This window comes from Pezoporus occidentalis, unplaced genomic scaffold, assembly GCF_034315485.1.
Source record: "Pezoporus occidentalis ecotype Australia unplaced genomic scaffold, CSIRO_AGI_Poc_V1 ctg89, whole genome shotgun sequence".
NCBI classification, from domain to species: domain Eukaryota; kingdom Metazoa; phylum Chordata; class Aves; order Psittaciformes; family Psittacidae; genus Pezoporus; species Pezoporus occidentalis.
In genome coordinates, this window is record NW_026916253.1 from 163,427 (window position 1) to 187,171 (window position 23,745).

Here is a 23,745-nt window from a genome sequence, read left to right on the forward strand (position 1 = left end):
ACAGCACAACTGCATCTATAGGCAAGAAGGCTTCCTGGGAGCAAGTCTCTGCTCCCAGCACTCAGGGCAGCCTGGAAAGGGGGACATGGTGCTGCAAGAGGAAGCAGTGATTGGAGTGAGAGGGAGTCTCTGCGGGTCTCTGCAGTCTGGCTGACATCCCACGGCTGTAACACCTTCAGGGAAAGGGGAAGTATAGAAACCTGAGGTTCATCACTGCATGCGCTGCACCAGCATGGCACGGAAAGAGCCACCCTGAATCTGCTGAGGCCTCGCTGGTGGTGCAGGGCTGTAAGTGCTCCCCTTGTGTTCAGCGAGGGAATCTCTGGCGGGAAGGAGTGATCTTCAGACGTGAGCGCAGCATGGGTGTCAGTATTTAAATTAGAAACACACACCTGTGTATTACGGCATTTCCTAGAAAATACTATTAAAAATGTTAATTGGGAAAATTATAGCAATAGCACAGAGGAGGAGAATTAATTTCCATGGTAAAAAGGGTGAGGAAACAAAAGCTCATTTCAAAGTGAGCTATTGAGTGTTCCCCTTACCCCATCACCTGCTATCCTGGGTTCAGCTGTAACTTTTATTTGAATCCTTCTTAGCAGCTGGTGCAGTGCTGTGTTTTCAGCTTTAGCCTGAGAACAGTGCTGATAACACACCAGTGTTTTTAGGTGCTCAGTAGTGCTTGCCCTGATCAAGGACTTTTCAGTCGCTCCTGCTCCGCCACTGAGGAGGGGCACAAGAAGCCAAGAGGGAGCAGAGACAGGACCTAAACTAACCAAAAGGGATTCCATACCACAGCACGTCATGCTCAGTATATAAACTGGAAAGAGTCACCCGGAAGGCCCAGATTGTTGCTTGGGTCAGGCTGGGTATTGGTCAGCTGGTTGTAAGCAATTATTGTGCATCACTTGTGTTTACGGTTGGTTTTTTCCTTCCCTTTTTAGTTTATGTTCTCTCCCCTTGTGATTTCCCTTATCATTATTATTAGCAGTAGTAGTTTTGTGTTATACTTTAGGCATTGGACTGTTCTTTTCTCAACCTGTGGGGTTTACATTTTTTTTGATTCTCCTCCCCATCCTGCCCAAAGGAAGAGGGGAAAAAGGGGGAAAATGAGCGAGTGGCTGCGTGGTGCTGTGTGGGCTTAAACCATGACACTTACCCTTTCTGTGGCTTTTTAAAGGCAGCGTCTGCTAGAAAGTCAGTTTGCTTAAGGAAAGCTGAGCAATTGTGGAGTATCACAGTGTGTCGTTGGTGTTGCTGAGCTTCACAGTGCCTAAAGTCCTCCTAAATTGCTACAAGCAATATCTGTAAAGAGGAAGATTTCTGCAGGCTGTGGGGTCACAGCCCTGGCCTTGCTGTGCTGGCGAGGGACCATGGACTCCTGTGTGCTGGGGTGCTGGTAGTGTGTCAGGGCTGGAGATGGCCACCAAGGTCCCTGACAAATCTGGGAGCATGTCTGCAGTGATCAGATTGACCTCATCTGAAGTCTTGAGAGCTTGGTGTTTCTGATGGCATGGGGCTGCTATGGGTTGGAAGATGTTCCCGTAGGGTGTTCTGACAGGGTCATCTTGCCAGAAATACAAACACACCATTGGCATGGATGGTTGCGCAGGTGATTGTATCTTTCTGGGCTGGCAGGGTGCATCCAGCTCAGGGTCATGTTGGTCTTTTGCCATCTTGCCAGAAACATTTTTCTCCTGTGACAAATTTGCTTTTATTTGAAGGTGTGCCTGTTGGCGCTTCATCTGCTGGGAGGCTGTTAACATTGTGTTTCGTTCCCTTCCAATGACTGAAAGGAGGTCATTGAGCTTCACAGGTAGACCCACAGGCGGAGGCTTCATGGCTCTCCATCCCTTGCTTGTGTTCAGATCTCCCATGGGTATGAACATCCCTCAGAAGGATGTTGCCCTTGAGCTGGAGGGAGCACTGGAGAGATGTGAGGCATAGCATATCACCTTCCCTTCATCTTCACACTCCTGCTCTCCCTTTCTATGTTTATTTCCAGTGGTTCTACCTTGTCCTCTTTTGCTGCCCGAGTGAAGGGCCATGATGAGATGAACATTTTCTGGTTTTAGATTAAAATGATATCTGTTGTTTACAACAGCCTTCAGGGGCATAACTAGCAGTAATGGGCTAAAGTAAAGCAAAGGCTTTACTTTAGGCTGACTGTCAGGAAACATTTCCCAGCAGTGGGGTCTAATAGACTGATATTATCTCCCATCACCTCATCCATTTTCAAACTGGGCTGGACGAAATGCTTGAAAATACACTGTAGGAACAGTCTTACATTAGCAGAGGGATGGATAAGATCACCTGGTAAGTCCTTTTCATCTCTAATTTATCTAGTTCTGCTGCAGTCTGGATTTGCTAAATCCTACAGATTTGAGGGCAAAAGCAAACTGAATGGTCAGGTAAATTGTGCTTTCTAGAGCTTATTTAAGTAAATATTTTTATGTAGGATCTCAAGGCACTTTACAAATCCTAATTAAGCCTCCCAACCTAATAAAAAGTCCTTCTTGTGCCCCATGTCCATACTGCTTTGTCTGTGCATCATGAGGTGTACATCGTGCTGCAGGTCAACCTTCCCAGAGGGCTCTGACTTCAGGACTGATGGAATTGCCAGCCCATCTTGCTTTGAGTCATTTCTGCAGGTCAGTGGCTTTGCTTTTCCAAGTCAGCTTCGGCTGGCTGGTAGGAGCAGGGGAAGCTGAAACTGTATTGCTGTAGGAAGCAATTGAAATGGATTTTTCCTTTGTGAAATCAGATAGCTGGAGACTTGAAGGAAAATCTCCTGGTGAACAGTTTCTTTGGTTTTCACAGAAATTTCTGTTTTCCTTTGACTAGTTTATACATTGCAGTTGTAACTGGTAGCTCAAAGCTCCCAGCCTGAATAAATGTAAAACAGGAATAACAGAATATATTACATTGGCCTGTTGCTTAAGCGAGAAAAATCAATGAAAAAAAATGCCACAGTGGTGGATCCCCAGTAATCATTCTTCTTGAGAAAAAAACAAATTGTGCCAGACATGACAATGGGGTTTTACAAATCAGGTTGTGAAAGAAGAAAAATATATGGAATAAACAAGCTCCATTGCTTTGCTTTCAGGATGTTGATATGAAACTCTGCAGTAAGGAACTACATGAAATTTATGATGCTTTGCCCAAATTATCTGTACTGTTCAGTACAGGAAACTAGAATCATTTGGGTTGGAAGGGACCTCTAGTGGGTCTTATTCAACATTGACCTGATTTGTAAAAGTTTCTGTAACCATTATGACCGTATGTTTTGGTCAGACTGTCTTGAGGCGTTAAGCTTGTTGTAGACCAAGAGTACAAGTGTAGTTACTGTAGCCTAACAATATATAGAAAACAGAAATTAAGGCCACATACTGCTGAAAAAAAAAAAAAGGATTTTTAGTAGTTAATATAGCCTAAAGCTTCCTATAATTAAAGATATATTGTATTTCTATCACTTAAGTGTCTAAAATAGCATTTTCCCAGTCTTGCTACAAGGAATTACAACGCCATTGTCAAAGTAAACTGAGCTCATAATCTTGTATTTGTTGTGTTTAAATTCAAATGAGAAAACTGTTAAATGAGACCACTTATAATGAGATTTGAGATACTGTATAGCTCTCACTTGGAGACAAGTGACCTTTGTCTTTTCTGGGGCTGAGTAATGGCTCAGTGAAGATTTAATAGATGTGTGCAGAGACCTGGCAATAGATTGGAGAATCTATTCTCCAATGGAAGTGCATGGAAGAGGTGCTCAATGCATCTCATTCTACATATATTTGAATTCATCACACTTGGGACTGCAGTGCCTGCCTGTTTGCCTGTTTTGGTAGCTGTGCTTCCGTTCTCCCTTGGATGGCTTTGGTATTCGTTAGTGGAAATTATTAGAGAGTCACAAAACACTGAAGAGAAAGGAAAAACCCCCCACACTTTGCTTGGAAGCACTATCTGTGTTGCATAAAGCTTTGACAAGATCAAGCCTCTAATTAAATTATCTGGCACGTGGACAATTCTGTTCCGAGATCTGCTGAGCTAATGTGTAGCTATTAGCTCATACAGCCACCAAATCCGAAGTACCAAAGAGGCAATTTACATAGGGCCACAGCGTGTTTTAAAAAATTCTGGTGAGTTGTGAAGCCTGTAATGTTAATTGCCAGTTAGCACATTGTAATTGCTGTAATTATTTGCAAGTAAAATGATGTAAGGGACTTAACATTGTACTTTCCTTAACACTTCACATGTTGGTGATCCACTAAATCTCCCACTTAGAGTTTTGCTGGTTATTTTAAGAGCTTGACAGCCACTTGCTGAAGTCTGGTCTTGTCTGCAAGCTTGCCATTCTGCCTGTTGTCTTTAATGCTGAGCAGTGCCTCTCTAAAGTCTTTATTGAAAAAGAATGCAATAAAATAATAAATGCAGATGTGTGCTGCTGACCAGCAAGAGCAGAGCCACGCAGGAGCCCAGCTGGGAGAGAGCCCTCAGCACAAATTGCCCAGCCTATTGCCTCCCACCGCCAAGCTGCAGAAGTGGGCTAAAAGCTCCTCCGTATGGGATTAAAGGGATGTGTAATAGATTAAAGATCAAAAATGTTAATTAAGAAATGGTCTTTTCTAATAAGATGCCTTCAAGGGCACAGTACCAAAAATGAGGCAGTATCTCATTCTGGCAACAGTGATGGGGTTGTAATGAAGCTGGAGCACAAGGGTAAGGGAGAAGGAAGGGACACCTCCTGTTTGAGGCATCTCCTTCAGAAGGGGTAAATCAATTAGCAATGAAAACACAAATGTACAAATCAGAATGACATTGCTCCGAATGCTGCCAAACAACATGTGGGTTTAGGTGTATGTGCTTTAGCTTGGTGTTTCCTTGAGGCTAAGAAGGCAGTTTGTGACTGATGAAGAAGGACTGCTTCATCTTAGTGGTATTTAAGCAGCAACATGACAATTTGGCTGAAAATAACCACTCTTGTTAGAAGCTTTGATGCATTCAAAGTGAATCTGTGCAAAATATTTTCCTGAAGTAATCTTCTAGATAGGGGAAGTTCAGCACCTTTTTTGGGGGATTGAAACTTGTAGGCACTATGGTTGGGGAAAGGCTTACCTCTCTTCAGAAAGGGGAAGAGTCACAAATTGGATTTCTCGTATTCCAGGCTTCTGCAGCAGTGAGAAGTTTATGTTCTACAAATAAACTGATGTGCAGGAGTTACTTTCATGTTTCAAATACCAAAGGTGCTTTTGAGAGCTGTGAAATTTTCTTACATCATTGTAACTAAAGAAAACATGCTTTGTCTTAAGTGTGAGCATTGCAGTTAGTGACTCTGCTATTACATTTTCATAGCAAACTCATCAAAACTCTGAAAGGAACACTCAGGATGTTTAACAGCACTTTTCTTTGTGGTGGGATGATGGGATTTTACATCCCACTTTATCCCACACTTTCCTATCTGTCCTGGGTTCAGAAGTAGCAGTCATTTTTCTTCTTAGTAGCTGGTACAGTGCTGTGTTTTTGACTTACAGTCTGGGAACAACAATGGACCCTATTGCCCAGGACATTCACGACTGTGAAACATGTGCTGCAATTAAACAAGCCAAGTGGTTAGAGCCTCTTTGGTATGGAGGACGATGGCTGAAGTACAAATAGGGGGAGACCTGGCAGATTGACTATATCACCCTCCCATCAACCTGCCAAGGCAAGCGCCATGTGCTTACCATGGTGGAAGCAACCACCGGGTGGCTGGAAACATGCACTGTGCCCCATGCCACTGCCTGGAACACTATCCTGGGCCTTGGGAAACAGATTTTGTGGTGACACAGCACCCCAGAGAGAACTGAGTCAGACAATGGGACTCATTTCCGAAACAACCTTATAGACACTTGGGCCAAAGAGCATGGATGGCATTGAGTGGGTATATCACATCCCCTACCATGCACCAGCCTCTGGGAAAATCGAACGGTACAATGGGCTGTTAAAAACTACACTGAGAGCAATGGGTGGGGGAACTTTCAAGCATTGTGATACACACTTGCCAAAGGCCACCTGGTTGGTCAACACCAGAGGATCTGCCAACAGGGCTGGCCAGCCCAGTCAGAACATTTACATACTGTAGAAGGGGATAAAGTTCCTGTGGTGCACATGAAGAATTTCCTGGGGAAGACAGTCTGGGTTATTCCTGCCTCGGGTAAAGGCAAACCCACTCATGGGATTGCTTTTGCTCAGGGACCTGGATATACTTGGTGGGTAATGCGGGAAGATGGGGAAGTCCAGTGCGTGCCTCAAGGGGATTTGATTTTAGGGGAAAACAGCCAATGAACTCAATTATATGCTGTTGCCTGCTATGTAGCACTTTTATAGCCCACCAGATAGATGTCTTTGGGTCACCAGCAACTGGCCCTGACTTCTCTCTGACCATCATCCCAACACAGAATGAACTTTGATGAAACCAGACGAGCTCAGCGGTGACCAGACAAGTTCCATGGTGTCATCAGCAGGCAACAATCCAACACTGCACACTGTCTCTCCTGCTCTGAAAGACTGTTACAAGAGATGGAGCCCAACATCATGGACTGGATGAAATATATATATATATATAAATGTATATATATGAACTAAATATATATATATATTTGAAACAAGAGTGATGGTATAAAAAATACATAAAAATGTGGGATCTGAGCATGATGTGAATAGTATGGAATACAGGGTGGATAATGTCTTAGTGTCGGCAGTAGCAATCATTTTTCTCCTTCTTAGTAGCTGATGCAATGCTGTGTTTTTTGACTTTCAGCCTGGGAACAACACTGATAACACTGATGTTTTTAGTTGTTGCTCAGTAATGTTTAGTCTGACCAAGGACTTTCTGAGTCTCATGCTCTGCCAGGGAGGAGGGGAAGCCGGGAGGAAGCAGAGATAGGACATCTTACCCAAACTAACCAAAGGGGTATTCCATAACACAGCACATCATGCCCAGTATATAAACTGGGGGCAGTTACCTGGAAGGGTTTGACCACTGGGGTCGGCCTGGGTATTGGTCGGCAGGTGGTGATTGGTTGTATTCTGTTCCCTTGTTATTCCTTTTATCATAGAATCATAGAATAGTTAGGGTTGGAAAAGACCTTAAGATCATCTAGTTCCAAACCCCCTGCCATTATTATCATTGGTGGTAGCAGCAGTGTTTTTGTGTTATACCTTAGTTACTGTACTGTTCTTATCTCAACCCGTGGGAGTTACACTCTTTTGGTTCTCCTCCCCATCCCTCTAGGAGTGGGGAGGAGGAAGAAGTAGGGGGTGTGGGGAGTGAGTGGCTGTGTGGTTCTGAGTTACTGGCTGGGCTTAAACCATGACACCACCTAAACACCTTAATCCTGAAAGCTGCAGTATTTCTGAGCAAGTTATTTGCTAGCATGAAATGGAGGGACCCTGTAGGCAAATTTCTTCTCCATTGGTTGGAAGCTTTCAGTTAGATGGAGAAAACCAGTGGCACAGTGAGGCTCTCTGTGTAGTGTGTGTGCATGTTTTAAGTCTCTGGCTGTTATTTGAACCAAAACATTTTTAGTTTGGTAGAAATGTGGTGGGAAGGCGCTTGCTGGTCATGTGCCTCTGTGTGTGCATGGTGAGCTGGGGCTGGCTGCAGCAGCATGGCAGAAAAAAGTCCTCCAACAACGGTCTGAAATTTAGATCAGTTGCTCTACCTGCATATTTTTAATCTTCATCTGTTGTGTAAATCCTTAACAGAAAAGAGCATTTGGGGGAGATAAGTGCATGAAAGACAACGGCTCTGCACTACCTGCTTACCCGGAGCCCCCAGACGAAGTGGGGAAGCAGAGCATGGTGTTCACCTCCTTGAGAGGAGGAGCGAGGGTTTCCTTGATTCTTGTTTAACTGAGAGGGTCTTGGGAGCCCTTTGAGCTGGGCATGGTGTGGACGTGTGCTTATTGGTATTATTCAGCTTGGATGGTGGCTATAGATGTCTTATATGACACTAAATTCCCGTGTCCTGATTTTTTTCAGCTAAGTGAACAGAAATGGAGATAGTGTTCGGTTCCATCCACAGAAAAAATAAATAAATAAATCTGAGCACTATTTTTCCTCCAAAGACTTAAATCAGGTATTTTTGCAGTTCATAAAAGTATCATTTTGACACACTGATAAGTTCAGCTTTACTTGATCTCACTTACGTTTTTTGTTAAAAGAAATACGTAACTCAGACTTGAATTAGCCTTCTCCCAAGAAGAGAGCCATTCTTGCTGATATATTAAGAAGATACAACTGTAGCAACAGAAAGATCACTGCCTTTTTCCTTATTCCAAAGTTTGTTTAAAAGTCCCAAAATCATTTTGTATTGGGCAATTTTGAAGACAGTGTTCTGAATTAAAGTTTTCCTCTGCATAATTTTGGCAATATTAAGAAAGGATGTATTTAGAATGTTGTTATTCTTTCATTGGCAATAGGGAATATTTAATTTTGCATTGTTGATTTAATCAAGTAGGTTATATTTGTACAGAATGTGTGTCCCATAAGAAATTGAGAAAACTGGAATGTTAATAGTAGTTCCTATCCTGCTCTGCATTTAGCACACAAGTCCAGATGACCATTCATCCTGTTAAATGAAAAAGAAATACTCTGTGTAAAAAGCATTTGGCTTCTCTTCCTTGATCAGGTTAAACAAAATACATTTATTGCCAGATTTCCACAGTAACATCCAGAAAGCATATACAAGATCAGCAGAGTTAGCCAGGTATAATTGAGTGTAGCAGTTGGTCTATAATGCTATTTAAAAACAAGGTTGTGTGGTAAACATGTACTTTTTCTGATCAAGGTGAATTTCAGGCTGAAATTTTGCACAAGTTAGCTAAGAGCCAGGTTACTAAAACGTTTTCTGGACAGAATATTGCAGAAATCCATTTTTTTCTTCATTTTCTTCTTTATATATTGTGTGTGCAGACAGCTGCAGTGTTGAAGACACAAGGAATCTCACTTTTGCAAACACTCTTTGTATGTCTGGGTTTGTGTTGTGACAAGCAAGGAGAGATGCTTCTGTATAACAGGATTAAATTATCTTCCATTTTTCACCCTTCCAAAACGCGGTGCTTGGTGTTTATGGTGCTTTGTGTGTGAAACTAAAATAAGAATTGCTATTGCTCTCCCTCCAAATAAAAACTGGTGATTTTTTAAAGCTCTTTTATTTACAGAGGTTGTAAACCTGTTGTATTTTAACTGTCTTTATGAGTTGCAAAGAAACCCACAGATACACCACAGGCACTGGAAGCGTGGTGGAGCCATCAGTGAACTATTAAATGAAAAAACACATCATAACAGTTAAGTGATTTTTAGCTTGATACTGTAATGAAATATTTGAAAATCATATTGTTTAATGAACATTGTGGCCAGACTGCATAATTGGCTGAAGATGTAGGAAGTGAAAGGGCTCTAAAACCAGACTCTTATCTGTGACTGCTGTATGGGGTGGAAGGGTCCAAAGCAACCCCCTAACCCCTTTTTCTGCATCAGCCAGAGGGCTGTGGATGCAATGGCTGTGCCCACCTGAGCTGTGGCGCTTGGCTGTGGGAAATAGCTGTTCCTTAGGATGAAGTTCTCAAGTGTGCATCTTCCTACTTGTCAGCAACTAAAATGCAGGTTCAATAATTTGAGGAAAAAAAGTTTGGACCAGGCCTCCACAAAGAAATGTGCCTTTTAAAAATTCATAATTTTGTTGTTTTTGCTACTTTTTACCTACTGCAAAACACACAGGGAATGGGGCTGCTAAAGAGCATATCAACTAAATTAGGGTTAATTAGAAGTTCTCCCAAATAGCTGGTGCTTCATCAGCAACAGAGCAGCATGTAAATAAATCTAATTTCCAACTAAATTCTTCACAAGCTTAATTACAACACCAGCAATATCTCCCCCTAACCCTCCTTTCTTCATTAGTGCGAGCAGGTCATTACGAGCTGTATCTGGTGAGAGTTACCAGGAGCAGTCCAGAGCTGCACCTTTCACAGGTGTCTTTCAAGGCTGAGGGAGAAGTGGAGGAACTTTCAACATATCTGGAAGAGGCCAATTAAGGTAGTTCATAAGAAACTTGAGAAGCAGAAAACACTAATGGAAAGGAGAACACCACCACTGTATTCTGGAGAGATTTCTGTTAATTACATAAAGTATTGCAACCATTTGGATTATTTGCCATCTTAGATTCTTCCCTGTTTTTACTAATCTGCCTGTAAAAATCCTTACTTAGAGTTTTATCTGTCCTTTTTAAAGTTATTTTGCCATACATGGTCCTCATGGTGGATCTGAGGGCTCTACCAGGTCTGTGATGCTGTGTACCACACTGCTGTCCTCTGCTCCAACACTTGAGACCTGTGGAATGGGAGGAGTGGCTGAGGGAGACAAGACTTTGAAGTCATTTTAGCTTTAGCTCTTTTAAATGCCTTTTCACACTTTCTTTACCACATAGGGCTAGAAGAAAGAACGCAGGAAGATGTTAGGAGAAAAAGTGTTGCCACTTGCTGCTGAAAGGATCACCATGCTGGACGACTGGTGCAGCTTGCTGCTTCTTCCAGGGATAAATAGCTGAAAACTGCTAGCCAGAAATTAGTTATTTCAGGGAAAGTACAGACCTGGGTTCAGGTTTCAGCTGGGTGCAGAAGTGCTCTGCTGAGGGCTCATTTAGAGGGATTAATTTATGTCATTTGGTGCTTGATTCATTGTCCTCTGTGATTTTATTTTTCATTTTTTTTTCATTTCTAATTCTGTTGAAGCCAGTGCATTCCTTATTACGCAGTGTCACATTTCAGCCGATCCTAAATTAATAAATGAGCAGCAGCAGAGTAGTGTGCAGCACAATTCTAACAGCATGAGCCATGCAGAAATATATTTCACTTAGCTCCAATTTAAATACTCTGCTTTGCTCAATGTAATTATGTGAAATTACTGAATTAACGGCTTTGTCAAGTAAAATGTGTAGGACTTCAGAATTTGGTATTAAGGAAAGAAATTAGAGAAATTTGAGGTACATTATTTTTTGCATGCGGGCTCATTTTAAACACAAGCTGAAATTTAACTGAGCCTAAAATCACATCGTGTTTTAAACCGGGGGAAGTGAGAACAAGAACAAAGTGGCAGGAAACTTTGAGTTGTTCTGCTAATTTGGCTTCCTTGGCAGCTTGTATTGACCTCCTCGGTGCATCTGCCAGGCAGGGAGGTGTGTGTTTGTGCAGCAGCACTGGCCGCTGCCATGTGGAAAGTGATGCTTTTTACAGAATGTGATGATCCTGTAATAGCTTGGCCACCTCCAAAATACCCTTCCCACGCTGCGTAATAGGACTTCCTTCTCTCTTCTCTGGTCGAGAATCTTGTTAATCAGTTGTCTTTCTTTCACATTCATTAACTAAATTCTTTAGCTGTGGTCTGAATAGCTGCATGAAGACATGGTGCCCAGGCTGGTGCTGGTTGTGCACACATGTAATGAGACCTGAGGGTAAGCTTGTGAGCCCTACTCTTCTGAACCCATGTAGATGTGTAGGTGTCTAACTCATTAATTTCCAATTTCATGGGGTTTTGATACATTTTTTTCTATAATCTGAGTAGCTACAGCCACTGAGTGGCTATTTGGCTCCTAAAACACTTGGTTTGCCTATTGATGTCCCTCTCAGCTGCAGCTGGAGCTGTTTTCCCAATTTCGCCTCATTTTGCTGGCAGTACCCGGCTTGGAGGTCTCCTGTGCAGTGATGGCATGAGCCTCAGCCAGCAATAACTGGGAGCAGAGGGACATGAGGAATGAGACATGAGATGTGGCTTTTTCCTCAAGTGCATTTGAAGAACCTTTTTTCCAAAGCTAGCCAGATTTGTAGAGAGAAAGTCTGATGATGTCTGGTATTTCATCAGACCCTAAACCCCACAACCAGGTTATGATCCAGGTCAAACCGTCTATGCCCTGGGTATAAACAGGTGTTTTACTAGAGAAGTTAACTCCACAGACCCGGCCCCACAGAAACCTCTGAGTCTTTAATCACAGTTTTGAAGACTTGCAGGCACAGTTATCACAGAAGCAGGTCCCTTCTATGCTCCTTCAGCCACACGTTTGTCATTCCCACTGGAAAACAATCCAGGCAGGTTCTGAGCAAGCAGAGACCCATGAGAGGGTCAGTGGAATAATTACTGCTTTCTCTAATTTGCCGAAGTGTATTTTTCTTCCTGCCCCAGGAAACAAAATACATTTTCCCCTCTTGTTCCATCTTTTCCCTCTATATTGATTGCACCCCTTGGTTCCTGATGGTTTGTAGTGCTGTGGCTCTTTCCCTCTCAGACCTAATGTTTTGGGGTTTTTATTGATACAAAAAGATGAATACAAATGCTACCTGTAGGATCCCATCGGCTTGGGTTGTGAAAAGCATTCCTCTTTCAGCATAGTTTTTAAACAAATCCATTTTCTAAGCATGGGGAAAGTGCATTTTGAACAGAAATCTATTCAGGGATGTCAGAGGGTATTCTGTATTGAGACCTTGCTCTGCTTTCCTGTTACATCTCACACCCGTGTGCGTACAGTGGGGACTGTTACACACTGAGAATAGGAATCTTTTGGGGGCCAGAACTTACCTGGAGGAAGGACAATTCAAAGCCCTGGACCTTACAGAGGAACAGTAAACACATTTTCATTTTGAATTAGACAAAGGGCATTCAGACACTGAAATACAGTCACATTTGTCACTTATGGTAAATTACATCATCTGTATTTTTTCCCTCTTTAAAAATCAACAGGTTTATTTTAATAAAGAGTTCCAGCAGCTGCTATTCTGAGCAGAACCGGTCAATACCTTATTTTTGCATTTGATATGCAGCTGCAATAACAAGCCACATGTGAATTTTATTAAGCCTTCTGAATTTTCTCTCTGTTCAGGGAGCTATAGATTTAAGTTTTACAGATATCTGCTTTTACTTTAAAGTGGGAAAAAAAGTAAGAAAATCATTCCCACCATTTCCTTAGAAGAAAAAAAAAGGTTTTGTCAGGTCTATGTCCATGAATTAAAATGTGATTAAGATGTCCTATATTAGTTGTGAGTGCGATTCCATGAAGTGCTGGAAGCAGGACACTTGTCTTCAACAGAGACTTGAAAAACAATAAGTTGAGTATTTTAAAAACATTCATATACCTAAATAAACCTGAAATGCTATTTTTGTGCTGAAGATTTACATGGCTGTTATTAGATTACGGTGGGTAGTGTTATTTAACAGTTACATGTCAAAGAGTGAAAGTATGTTTTTAGGAAGAAGTGCACTTCACTTTGAAGTTAATACTTGCTGCATACTAATTTTCTCGTGCATGTAAGTGAATTTTAGATTGGTTTTGATTTGAAGCTCATTATCAGAACTGAAGGTGGCAGTTACTCCCATTCAGATGCACCTTAAGAATATGGAAGTAAACAATAACATCTTGTTTCCAGATGCAGATAATCGGTTGCACAACTATTACATGTCTTGAGTAAGTGGATGAGGTATTTTTGCACAGTGGAGAAGTTTGGGTAGCTGTGTGCAAGCACACTATTTGGTTTGAATACTGCAGAGATCTACAAAGCAAATTGTTATTTGACATTGGGAGAAGCGTGAGGTGTTGGTATTGTGAAAAAGCAGTGGTAACTGTTGTCTGTGTGTGGATTTGGAACACTCCTGGTACCAAACGGGCCAGAAGGGAGCCATAATAAAAAGTGAGATGTCCTTTGTAGGATTGTGACTTTCTGCCCTGATGCAGGCTGTGCTTTGTGGGTCAGATGCACACAGGAGAGGTGCCTTTCTCCTATGCTCCACCATCTGCTAATGAACTGTGGGTCCCCCTTGTTTCCACAGCCCACTGTAGCCCACCAAAGCCTTCCCCCTATGTGTAAGCCCATCCTTTTCAAACAGAAGACCCCAGTGTAAAAGAGGGATGCTGCCCTCCTCATGTCCTTGCTGGGGGAATTTGGTGTCTGCTCCCCAGTGGGCACTCCGGGGGGACCGAGATCAGTAACTGGGCAGGGTCCTGCAGTTGGGAACTGCTTTGGTAACTGAACACTTGTCACACTCCTGTCTGCTCTGTGCTCTGCCTTCACTGCATTCTTTAGAAGGCATTTACAGTGATTTTTGTGGTAAGGAAGTGTTTACATCCTGTATTTATACCGTTAAACTGGTTGCCAAACACTGAAGAGCTGATAAACACTATGTGCTGTTACACTATAAAGTACAATCCCACTGCTGCTTGCATGCAAATAAATAACAACAACTTAGCTCTTTTTCTGCTTTTCAGTGTATAAATGCATTTGTCACATAACATAGTTACATGTAAATCATTTTAGTAAAGGCACTAGAAGGGCTGAAACACTACCTGCAGGTACGATTAAGAGGAAATTTTACTGTTTGGTGGTGCTTTTGTGATTTCCCTTTCTCATTTTTTAAAAAAACACTTTTCAAGTGATGTGAAGCTCAATCACTATAGCTGGGTCTCACTTTGTTTTAATTATTTTTAATTTCATGGAGTTATTTTGCCTTTCTAAGGACTGAGGGATTAGCCTACAGGCTTAAAGTTGCTATGAAACATTCATTAAATCTCTTCTTGTCGCTGCTGCAGGCACAGCTATATTTTTGATGTGGCTGGTCAGTTTTGAGTCCACTATTTTTTGTTACTAGACATAAATTATTAGCAGGTATTTTTAGTGTCATTGGTGAAAGGTTAATGGAAGTCCATAATTTTCAGGTATATCTTCTTGATTAGCTGCTCAGAAATTCCTCAAAAAAGGGGGTGTAAATTGTTCCACACTGAAAACTGGAGACTGAGTCCAATTTGTGCATAAAATGGAAATTGTCTTTCTAATAGACTCTTTGGAAGGTGTGGGGTGGCCTTCAAGGTAATGATTTAAACATAAACTGACCCTTGATGAGGGAGCTGGAGTTCCAGTTTAATGCATTTCTGCAGTTTTCCTTCACCTTCAGTGCCTTCATATTCCACACAAATAATTCCTTCATAACAAGTGCCTTTTCAGAAGATGTATGCTGCTGACAGTTAATATAAAATTATTGCCCCTGAATGCATTTTTGTAATTACTTCCCAGAGAACTGTCTTTGTGTTAGAAGACATTTCACACTTTAGTAACATAAGTGTTTGGGGAGAACATGAGTAATAATTACAAGCAGTCTTTCAGTGAAAATAAACCCCAAAATTATAAAAAAAAGCTAATGTTAAAGTTGGTTAGAGACAGTGAGGAATTTATTTAGCACGTTATGCCTGTCTCTATGTTTTCTAAGTTTAATAACCCTTCAGTAACTAAAAAAAGCAATAAAGAACAGAGATACTGCTTTCTAATTTTTAAGCAATAATGAGACTAAAAACTGATTAAAAGTGACATGCTACTAGAGACAGAATAAAGAAACTTAATCTGAATGCTCCTATAGGAGATTTCTGCTAGAATGGAAAATGAAATGGCTCACAGTTTGATCAATAAAAAAAAAAATAGCAGCATTTAACAGAAGGTTTCTCTTGTACGTTGACTAAAGGATACTATAGAAGTTTCAAAATCCAAGGAAACCAGGGTTCTAGGGCAAGTTTGTGTGTGTGAATGTGATGTAAAAATCATTGACAGAGCAAAGCTGGTGGGTTTCAGGTCAGATGCGAGAGGCTGTGGGGCCAGGACTGCCTGTATAAATGTACACACGATCTGATAGTTACTATGCATATGCCAGCAGTGAGGTTGGGTTTGCATAGAGTAGGAGAACACAGGGCCACGTCTTCATTTCACTGTAGAAAACAGCAATTATACCATACATACATATATATAAATGTATGCATGGTATATCTCCATGCCATGGAGAGGTAACCATATAGAGATACAGGTGGACCGAGGTGAAAGCAAGGCACCATGTGGCAACAAGTTACATGCATTATCTGTTCTGCCTGTGACTGCTACAGCAAAGGGAGGTGCAATGAGCTGCCAATTCTCTGCTGTGCGTTCCTGCCAGCTCTTTCCATGCCTTTAAGCCTGAGGTAGACACTCAGGGTTTTCTTACACATTGTAGCTCCTAATTTCAGAAAATTGTACCCTATCAGTGCAGTAAGGTGAACGTTTTTCCTGTGAAATGTTAATGTAAGTGAGTTAACGGAAGGATGCTGAGAGGAGGATGCTGGGGGGTGTGCTGGGCTGTCCTTAACAGTTCTGTGAGCATGGCAGTGCTGGCAGAAGCAGGCAACAGTTCACTAGTTATTACTGGGCATTTAATTTGTAACCCTTTTCCCTTAAAGCATGTGTACAAGCAGATGCAGAAGGAGGTGCAGTACCCTACCAAAACAGCTTTGGGTTTTGAAGAAGAATGGTGAGAACTGTCCACCTGTTTAGAAATTAACATGATTTAATACATACCGGCGTGTAATAAGACTCTGTTGGGAAATGTTACTAATGTGCGCTTCTTAAAGTGTCTGTATTTGTGTTTTCTGTATTTTATTGTTAGCACACTTCACAGAAAGCTGTATTATTGGTATAATCTCTGGGTTTATCCTGTGGGTTATTATCCAGAGAGATAGCTAGCACTGGCCATTGTCCTCCTTCCCTTGCCCTTCCAAAAGAAGCCCTCGTAGCCATCACTGCCGCTTGTCAAGAGTCAGACAAATGACAGCTTGGAGAGGCTGCAGCGGCCATAGCCCTAGGAGGGCACGAGGAGGTAACAATATACAATTTTCGTGGTTCAAGGGTAGCCTTATCCTACTGTTCTTCATTACAGTACTGCAGTGAGATCAATTTTATTAAGTTGCAAGTCTTAGGAGGCCACCACCATTAACTACGTGCTGGATCAAATAATTTTTTTGATATTATGATTGTTTTTCCTCTTCTTGAGGATCTGATGTTCGGAATCTCTCCAGACTGTGAGGAGCGATGCGTGGCGATTGTCGTCAGGATTGCTTGGCAGCCTGCGCTTCACTCACTCTGCTGTCGTGTAGTCATCCTGTGTCATTTGACGTTGCATGAATATACCATGGTGTTCCATGCACTACCTCTCTGCCTCTTTATTTTGCAGCCAGGCAAATTTTTTGTCTTTTCTCCCATGTGGTTTGATGCGGTGTGAAAGACCTGTGCTGCACTGCATGACTGAGCACCAAACCTACTCGCTTCTGATGCACATAGCAGTGATTCGATGAGTGGAAAGAGCTGCCTTTGATACCTGTCCCAGGCTGGACTGCAGTCTGTGCTCTCTGACCTGGTTTGCTTGTCTAGAGCAGGTTTTTTGGCTGCTTTGCACGGGTATGGTCACAGTGGTTACAGCGGCTCACATTAGGGCCCTGGCCCATGGGGAGGTAGCACATATGTACCTGTGTTCGAGATGCAAGTGTTTAAAAAAGACAACTTCTGCAATGCTGAATTGCCGCGGAGTAGCGGTACCCAGCAAAGCCAAGACTTTTCATCCTGTGGGGAGATTTCAGCTGAGGTTGGTTTGTATTTTAATTGCTGGAACACTATCAGCTGTTTTGCCTCTGTTCATTCTTCTTTGACCACAAATGACATAGAACTTTGGACTCTTGTGGGTATGACAGTGCTAGAGACAACACCAAAATACAACAAACCACATGAAAGTAGAGACCTCCCCCACGCTGATTTGGCATTTGACACCAAGTGAGGCATTTACCAAGGAACGTTTAGATTAGGCTTTTCCTTTAAGTCATTTGTTTCTTTTGTTCTCACTTCCTAATTACAGATGAAATTTCCTTTCCTTTTGTCTTGCTGGGGAGCTGAGCGGCAGCCCTGTGGCCATGGGGCAGGAAGGCTGCACCCCTGGGCAGGTGACTGGGGCTCTGCTGAGTGCCAGGACGTGGCAGCACCCGCCATTCCTCCAGCAATTTGCTTTTATTTCCTCAGTGCCATTTACTTTTACCACTTCTCCTGCATCTCTGGAAAATTTCTAGGAATTATCATAGCCCTTTGTGAGCTCATTGATTGTTTTTCCTTTGGACCAGGGCAGAGGAATGAAGAGATGCCTCTTTCCTACTCTCCATTTTACCTTTTTGCCTTCCAGCTCTCAGACCTCAGCAGTGTGTGTGCATGTGTGTGTGCATACTTAGGTAATGATTCAGCATAACTTTGGGCACTCTGTAGATTGCAGCTGGCAAAGCTTCTGTGATAGGAAGTGCTGTCTAGCACTAAATCACTGTATGCCTACTGTAAAGAAACAGCTTTTGATAGAAGCTCTTCTAGATAGAAGATAGAAACTGGAGGTATTTAAAGCCAGATATGACCTTGCACTAAATAGTATGTTCCAAAGAACAATCCTAGATTTAAAGTAAATCCCAGCTTTACAAACTCCTCAGGCTAAAAAAAATTATTAAGAAAAGCTGCAGAAAATTTACTGGCACAAAGACAGAAAGGCTTGCCTGCCCTGTATTGTGCTGATAAGATAAAAAGTTTGGACTGTCCAGATTTGATTCCACAGCAGAAAAAATAAGCTAAGAGGTTTGTTCCTTTTTTAATTTCTCTGGTCCATGTGTTGCATGGTATTACCCATTTCCATGTGTCTCAGTGGATATTGTATGAAGGCATCAGCATCACTTCCAGTGTGGCTCTGACCTCCTTGTTTCTTCAGGCCTGCATTGCTAACTGAAGTCCCCAGAGCAGTTGGTGCTACTGTCGTAGTGGGGCTGGTGCTGTGGTCCAGGGCTGAGGCTCTGCCATCGCAGACCCAAGCACAACCCCACCCTGATGGCAGTGCTGTATACCCTGGTCTGAAGCAAGTGGAAATCTGCCCCTGACTTCAGTGAGGCCTGAGTTGAACATGGTATTTGTGATCTGTTTTCAAATATTTGGCTTTAGGAGCGTGTTGTTCCTGTAACAGAGCTGTTTTGAAGACAGCTCAGAAGGCACTTCTACTGACTGCAACTCTCAAGCTGGCCCTTGGGAATTCACTTTTCCAGCTTTGCCAAGTTTGCCACATTCCTTGGACCACCAGCTCAGGCAGGAACACTCCTGGTTCTTGCTCTGTCCCTTTTGAAATAGTAAGTTTCTAGAGCCTAAGCTGTCTTGTACGGAAAAACCAAGAGTCATTAACATTAACTTTAGTGGCAATTAGAATAACATATTCTTGAACGTTAGCCAGATTGTTTAGGTCATAGGGTAAAACATTCTTCTTGTCTAAAAGCCCTGCAGGCCTTGCACTGTGCTACAGGGGAAAAAAGAAAGGAAAAAAAAAAAATAAAAGGGAAGAAAAGCAAATTGCTCTCAACCCAGTTTCCTGACATTTTGGGTAGAGTGAGGTGTACTTTCAAGGCTGATTTCTCAAAATCATATCCTCTCTTACCCGTTAAAGAGAGCTGTTAAATCCAGGTTAATTTAAAAATTACTTGTAACAGTTTTGTGGAATGCAGGGGCATTTTCCCCTCCTCTTTAGAATTACTTAGTCATCTTTTATCCTCAAACATGGTGCCAGCAGCCCCTTCTGCTGGTGCTGCTGGTATCCTCATGCTGTGCACAAACGGGATGTGGTTGGTGGGAGCTGTGTGCCCAAGGTGCTGTGCTGCCTTTGCAGATTCCTCGCAGGTCGGTAGCTGTGATTATTATTTATTTTTCATTTTTAGCTCTCTAGCTAAAAACTACTTAGCACTGAGGTCACTAAAATCCAAGGCCATCTTAAAAATCAGCTGTGTCAGCAAATACACATATCTGTACTTGATGCAGGTAGACACAGCTCTTTCTTTGGAGACTTCAGAAGGTGCCGTTTGCTCTGGCCACCTTTACATGGCAGCACACGGATATGTCCCCTCAGCTCTAGGCCCAGCCACCCTACTCCCAATGCCTGTAGCACCTTTGTCTCCTGTGGTGACCCAAAGCTTTTCAGTGATGTGCTGGTGCCTGCAGGCACCCATCCTGTGTGGCTGCATTGGGGTGGGGTGCTCCTGCAGCTCTTGCCAGCAGGCAGATTGCAGGTTAAACTTGTGAACTGCTGCAGCAAAACTCCTCAGAAATGAGTTCTTGAGGAATGCTTGTGGCCTGCTGTCCTCATCAGGGGAACTGAGCTCACCGCGGGAGCAGCTGGGCTGCATTTGAAGCTTTCTCTTGCTGCATGGACCACCCATTCCCGTCACCGCCCTGGTGCTTGCTGGCTGTTTCACTCCCCTGGGCAAGGAGCTAGCATCTCCCTGGGGCCGCCCGCACCCCACTGGCAGCTTATGGTCAAAAGAGTGGAGATGAAGGTCAAAACACCAAGAAACACTGCAGATTTTACTAAGCGGTGTCTGGTTTCTACAAGGCAAGCACCAAGCATGCGGCTGAGCAGAGGAATCTGATGATCGTGTTATTCAAAGGACAGCAACACTGAGGCGTGGCAGACATGTACAGTTTCTACAATGCACTGGAAACAGGAAAAAAAATCTCATTTTAAAGCAATGTTGCATTTGCTAAATAATTTATGCAAGATTCGCTGTTGTGTTATTTGACATACTACTCTGTCAAGCAACGTCGCTTTTGAGAAGTTGCCTGGAGGATCAGATTTCCCATTCAACAGGGAATTAAAAAATGTTTCTGGAATTTTGCTTTGCAGTCGGGAATCTATTTTCTTATCTCACATTGTACAATTTATTTTTCCTAAAGTAGTGTGCTAAATTATTTGTTATTGTTGGACTCTGTCGAGCAGCTCTATCTGTGGTGTAGTCACAGAGTGTTGGAGTAAAACCAAGGATGAATTTGTCACAGTGTACTCCGCAGATCAGCTGGTCTTTAGGTCAACTGTCAAAAGACAGATTTTCTGCTAAAAATATTAGTGAATGTCCCGTAAAGCTCCCCAGAATGCCTAAAAACTTTCTTCTTTAGGTTGAGACAAAGTCAGTTCAGAAGTGCTTCCATGAGATCTTCGCCTGCAGGCACCATGGAAGCAGGTGGTAGTTCTTTAGGTTAGATTTATGTACTTGGACTATTTTTATAGGTTTCCTTCTTATAGACCCCGCAAATTAACATTCTGATTTATTAACTATCAAGTCTGCAGGACACACCGTCTTTAAAAAGATGGAATAAGGGGAAATGTTTGTGATTGCAGTCTGGGATGAGAGACTGTATAAAGGTGTGCCAAGTAAATATGACAAAATGTAAGTGATAATTTGAATCCATGCATTAAATGGTATGTGAAGTAAAGCATAGCTTAGCTTTAAATATGACTTATTATTTGGTAAAGTAGTAGTAGAAAGTGAGCAAGAATTATGTGGGATGTTTCATTGCAATACATTTTTATTTAAGGAAAATTATATAAAACATGAGGTTCAGCAAGCAGCATTTTATTGAATAAACATAGCACAGATGATGACTTACAATATGGAGTGCTTAATGAGTGATACTTTTTATAACCAAATCCTTAAATTCATTACTGCTGGGTAAGTGGCATATCTGATTTGTTAAGATGAACATTGTATCTAGCCCTTAATGGAAATTTTGTAGTGAAAGGTATGTATAATTTAACAGTAAAAGAACCTGAAAATGTGCAGATCAGTTAATTGCTAAGAGGGATGCTGTGATGCACCACAAACAGGCATTGATTTTTAATATTTCCATTGCAATTCAAAGTGTACATCTTGTTACAAGTGCTCCATGGAAAGCTGCAAAGTGTTTTACATCGGTTGATTTATGTTACCATGCACAGTGCAGAAAATGGTATCAAATGTGCTCTGGCTGGATAGTGGTAGCAGAGTGCTAATGTGTGTCTCTGAACTGCAGTTGTTTGTGGTAGCCAGTTTTCATCTTTAATAGATTCTATTTTTCAGCTTTGTTTCATGTTCTCAGTGTTCGTTGTCCTTAATCTTTTTGGTGCTGATCTAATTTTAGAAACAGTTCATCTTTTGCTGGCATTTCCTTAATGGCATAAAGCCAAAATGCATCCTGAACAAACAAGGTGCCATTTCCCTCCTGCCTGGCTGCAGGCACTCTTGGGGTCAGACAGTGTGTGGTGTGGGACGGTCTCTTTCACAGGAGAGCCTGTGGTTCCATCTCCCTTTGCTGTATGACTTCTCAAATGTTCCCATCTTGTACTCAGTGTGTGCGTGCTTGGGGGGCAGGTGAAATGGTGCAGGTGTAGCACCTTTTCATGTGCGGCTGTGTTGCCCAGTTTAGTGGGACATGCTGTGGAAGAGGTGCAGGCATATCCTCCATTCCAGCTGGTCACCAAAGCCTGGGCGGCATGGCCAGGATATCTAATGGACTCTTTCGTTGCTGAGAGGGCAGCAGGGACTTAGAAGGGCTTTTCCACTTCTGCTGCCTCTGGATAACTGCAGTGCTGCATGGATCCATTGGGCACAACCGGCTTCAGGCATGTCTGGGTGTTCTCCATGACATCCTGGAGTCGCAGGGGTATGGCTGCAAACCCATCCCTCATGGCAGACCACTGAGTGCGTGTTGGGATGACTGGCTGTGGCTTGCTGCTCCCACCTCCCACTCCACTGCTAGCAGGGAGCCATCTGCCCTGTGTGCTGCCACCTCCATGGCCCAAGCATGCCTGGCCCCTGCAACGGGGTGGTTCTGGAGCTGCCAGAGAGCTCAGTCTACCTGAACACCAATGCACATGGAAACTTGTGGGTTTGCTGACAGAGATGTTTGCGCTAGTCCACACTGTCACAGACAAAGAGAAAACAATATCTGAGAAGCCCAAAGGTCAGATGCGATCCTGTTGGCTCCCGGCTAGGCTGGCACAATCCAAGGCTCATTTGCCCAGCAAAGTGCCTCTCGTTAGTTCGGGGAGCTCTCACATCCTGGGGTAAACGTGTGCTTTGAGGGTCTTCAAATAGAGTGTTTTTTCTTCCTTTCTTGTTGTTATTAATATTGGGCTTGGAGGCAGTGGGGAAAGGAGAGAACTGAGAATTAAAATTCAGCATATGCCTTCTCTTTGTGGGCTGTAATTAATCTTGCCAGTTTTTGAAGCTTTGAGAATCTGGTTAAGTGATAAAACACTAACAACTTTATATGACAGAGAGTTAGAGGCTCCTGCTATACACCCACCAGAGAAGATTAGGAGAGAGTGTTTGCAGGATTCGCACTAAGCAGCAGAGAATACAGTTGAGAATTGTTGCACCGCATGATATAAAACCCACATTAATATAATGAAAGGTGTCGGGAATAATGTGAGAGCGGCTGTAATTAAATGTATCTTAATAAGTGCAACATCCTTCTTAAAGCTCTTATTTTTCAGACCTTTCAAACTTAGAGGATGTTCTTGTTGTTGGCAGGTGGCCTGGGAGGAGAGGTGGAAAGCGAAGCGAAGGACAGCCGGGCCTTGGAAGAGAGGAACAGTGTGACGAGCCAGGAAGAGAGAAATGAGGAAGATGAAGACATGGAGGATGAGTCAATTTACACCTGCGATAACTGTCAGCAGGACTTCGATTCACTGGCAGACCTGACTGAACACAGGGCACACAACTGTCCTGGAGGTAATGTTAAACTAGCTTTACAGTTCTGACAGGTGGTTAGCTGGGTAATTGGACATAGCAACAGCTTGAGGCCTCAAGTGAGATTAAAGAATTAATAATGTAATTTTACAGTTAATGTAATTTTATTGTGGTGCCTTGGGTAGCCTTTGTTCACTCCTTTAATAAAATTAAAATAAAAGCAACAGCTTTCCAATTGGAATCTGTCAGTAATTATGTTAGACAAAAATGTTGTGGTTTTTTTTTAAATGCTGAAAGTTTCAGGCAGGGTATTTTTCCCCTCTCTCTCCAAATGGAGGAAGATTAAAAAAGTTAAATGACTGAAGTGT

At 42.5% G+C, this 23,745-nt stretch overlaps 1 protein-coding gene across 5 annotated transcripts in view; it reads left to right on the plus strand.

The window, feature by feature from the left end:
- Positions 1-23,745, plus strand: part of ZNF423 (zinc finger protein 423) — a 235,321-nt gene that overhangs the window by 48,861 nt on the left and 162,715 nt on the right. For all 5 annotated transcript variants that reach the window (XR_009962012.1, XM_062604901.1, XM_062604898.1 and 2 more), the window contains one exon: positions 23,219-23,419. Coding sequence is in view for 4 of the 5 variants with exons in the window: in XM_062604901.1 (XP_062460885.1) it covers positions 23,219-23,419 (201 nt within the window). In the remaining variant the exon portion in view is untranslated. The remainder of the gene's footprint in view (positions 1-23,218; positions 23,420-23,745) is intronic.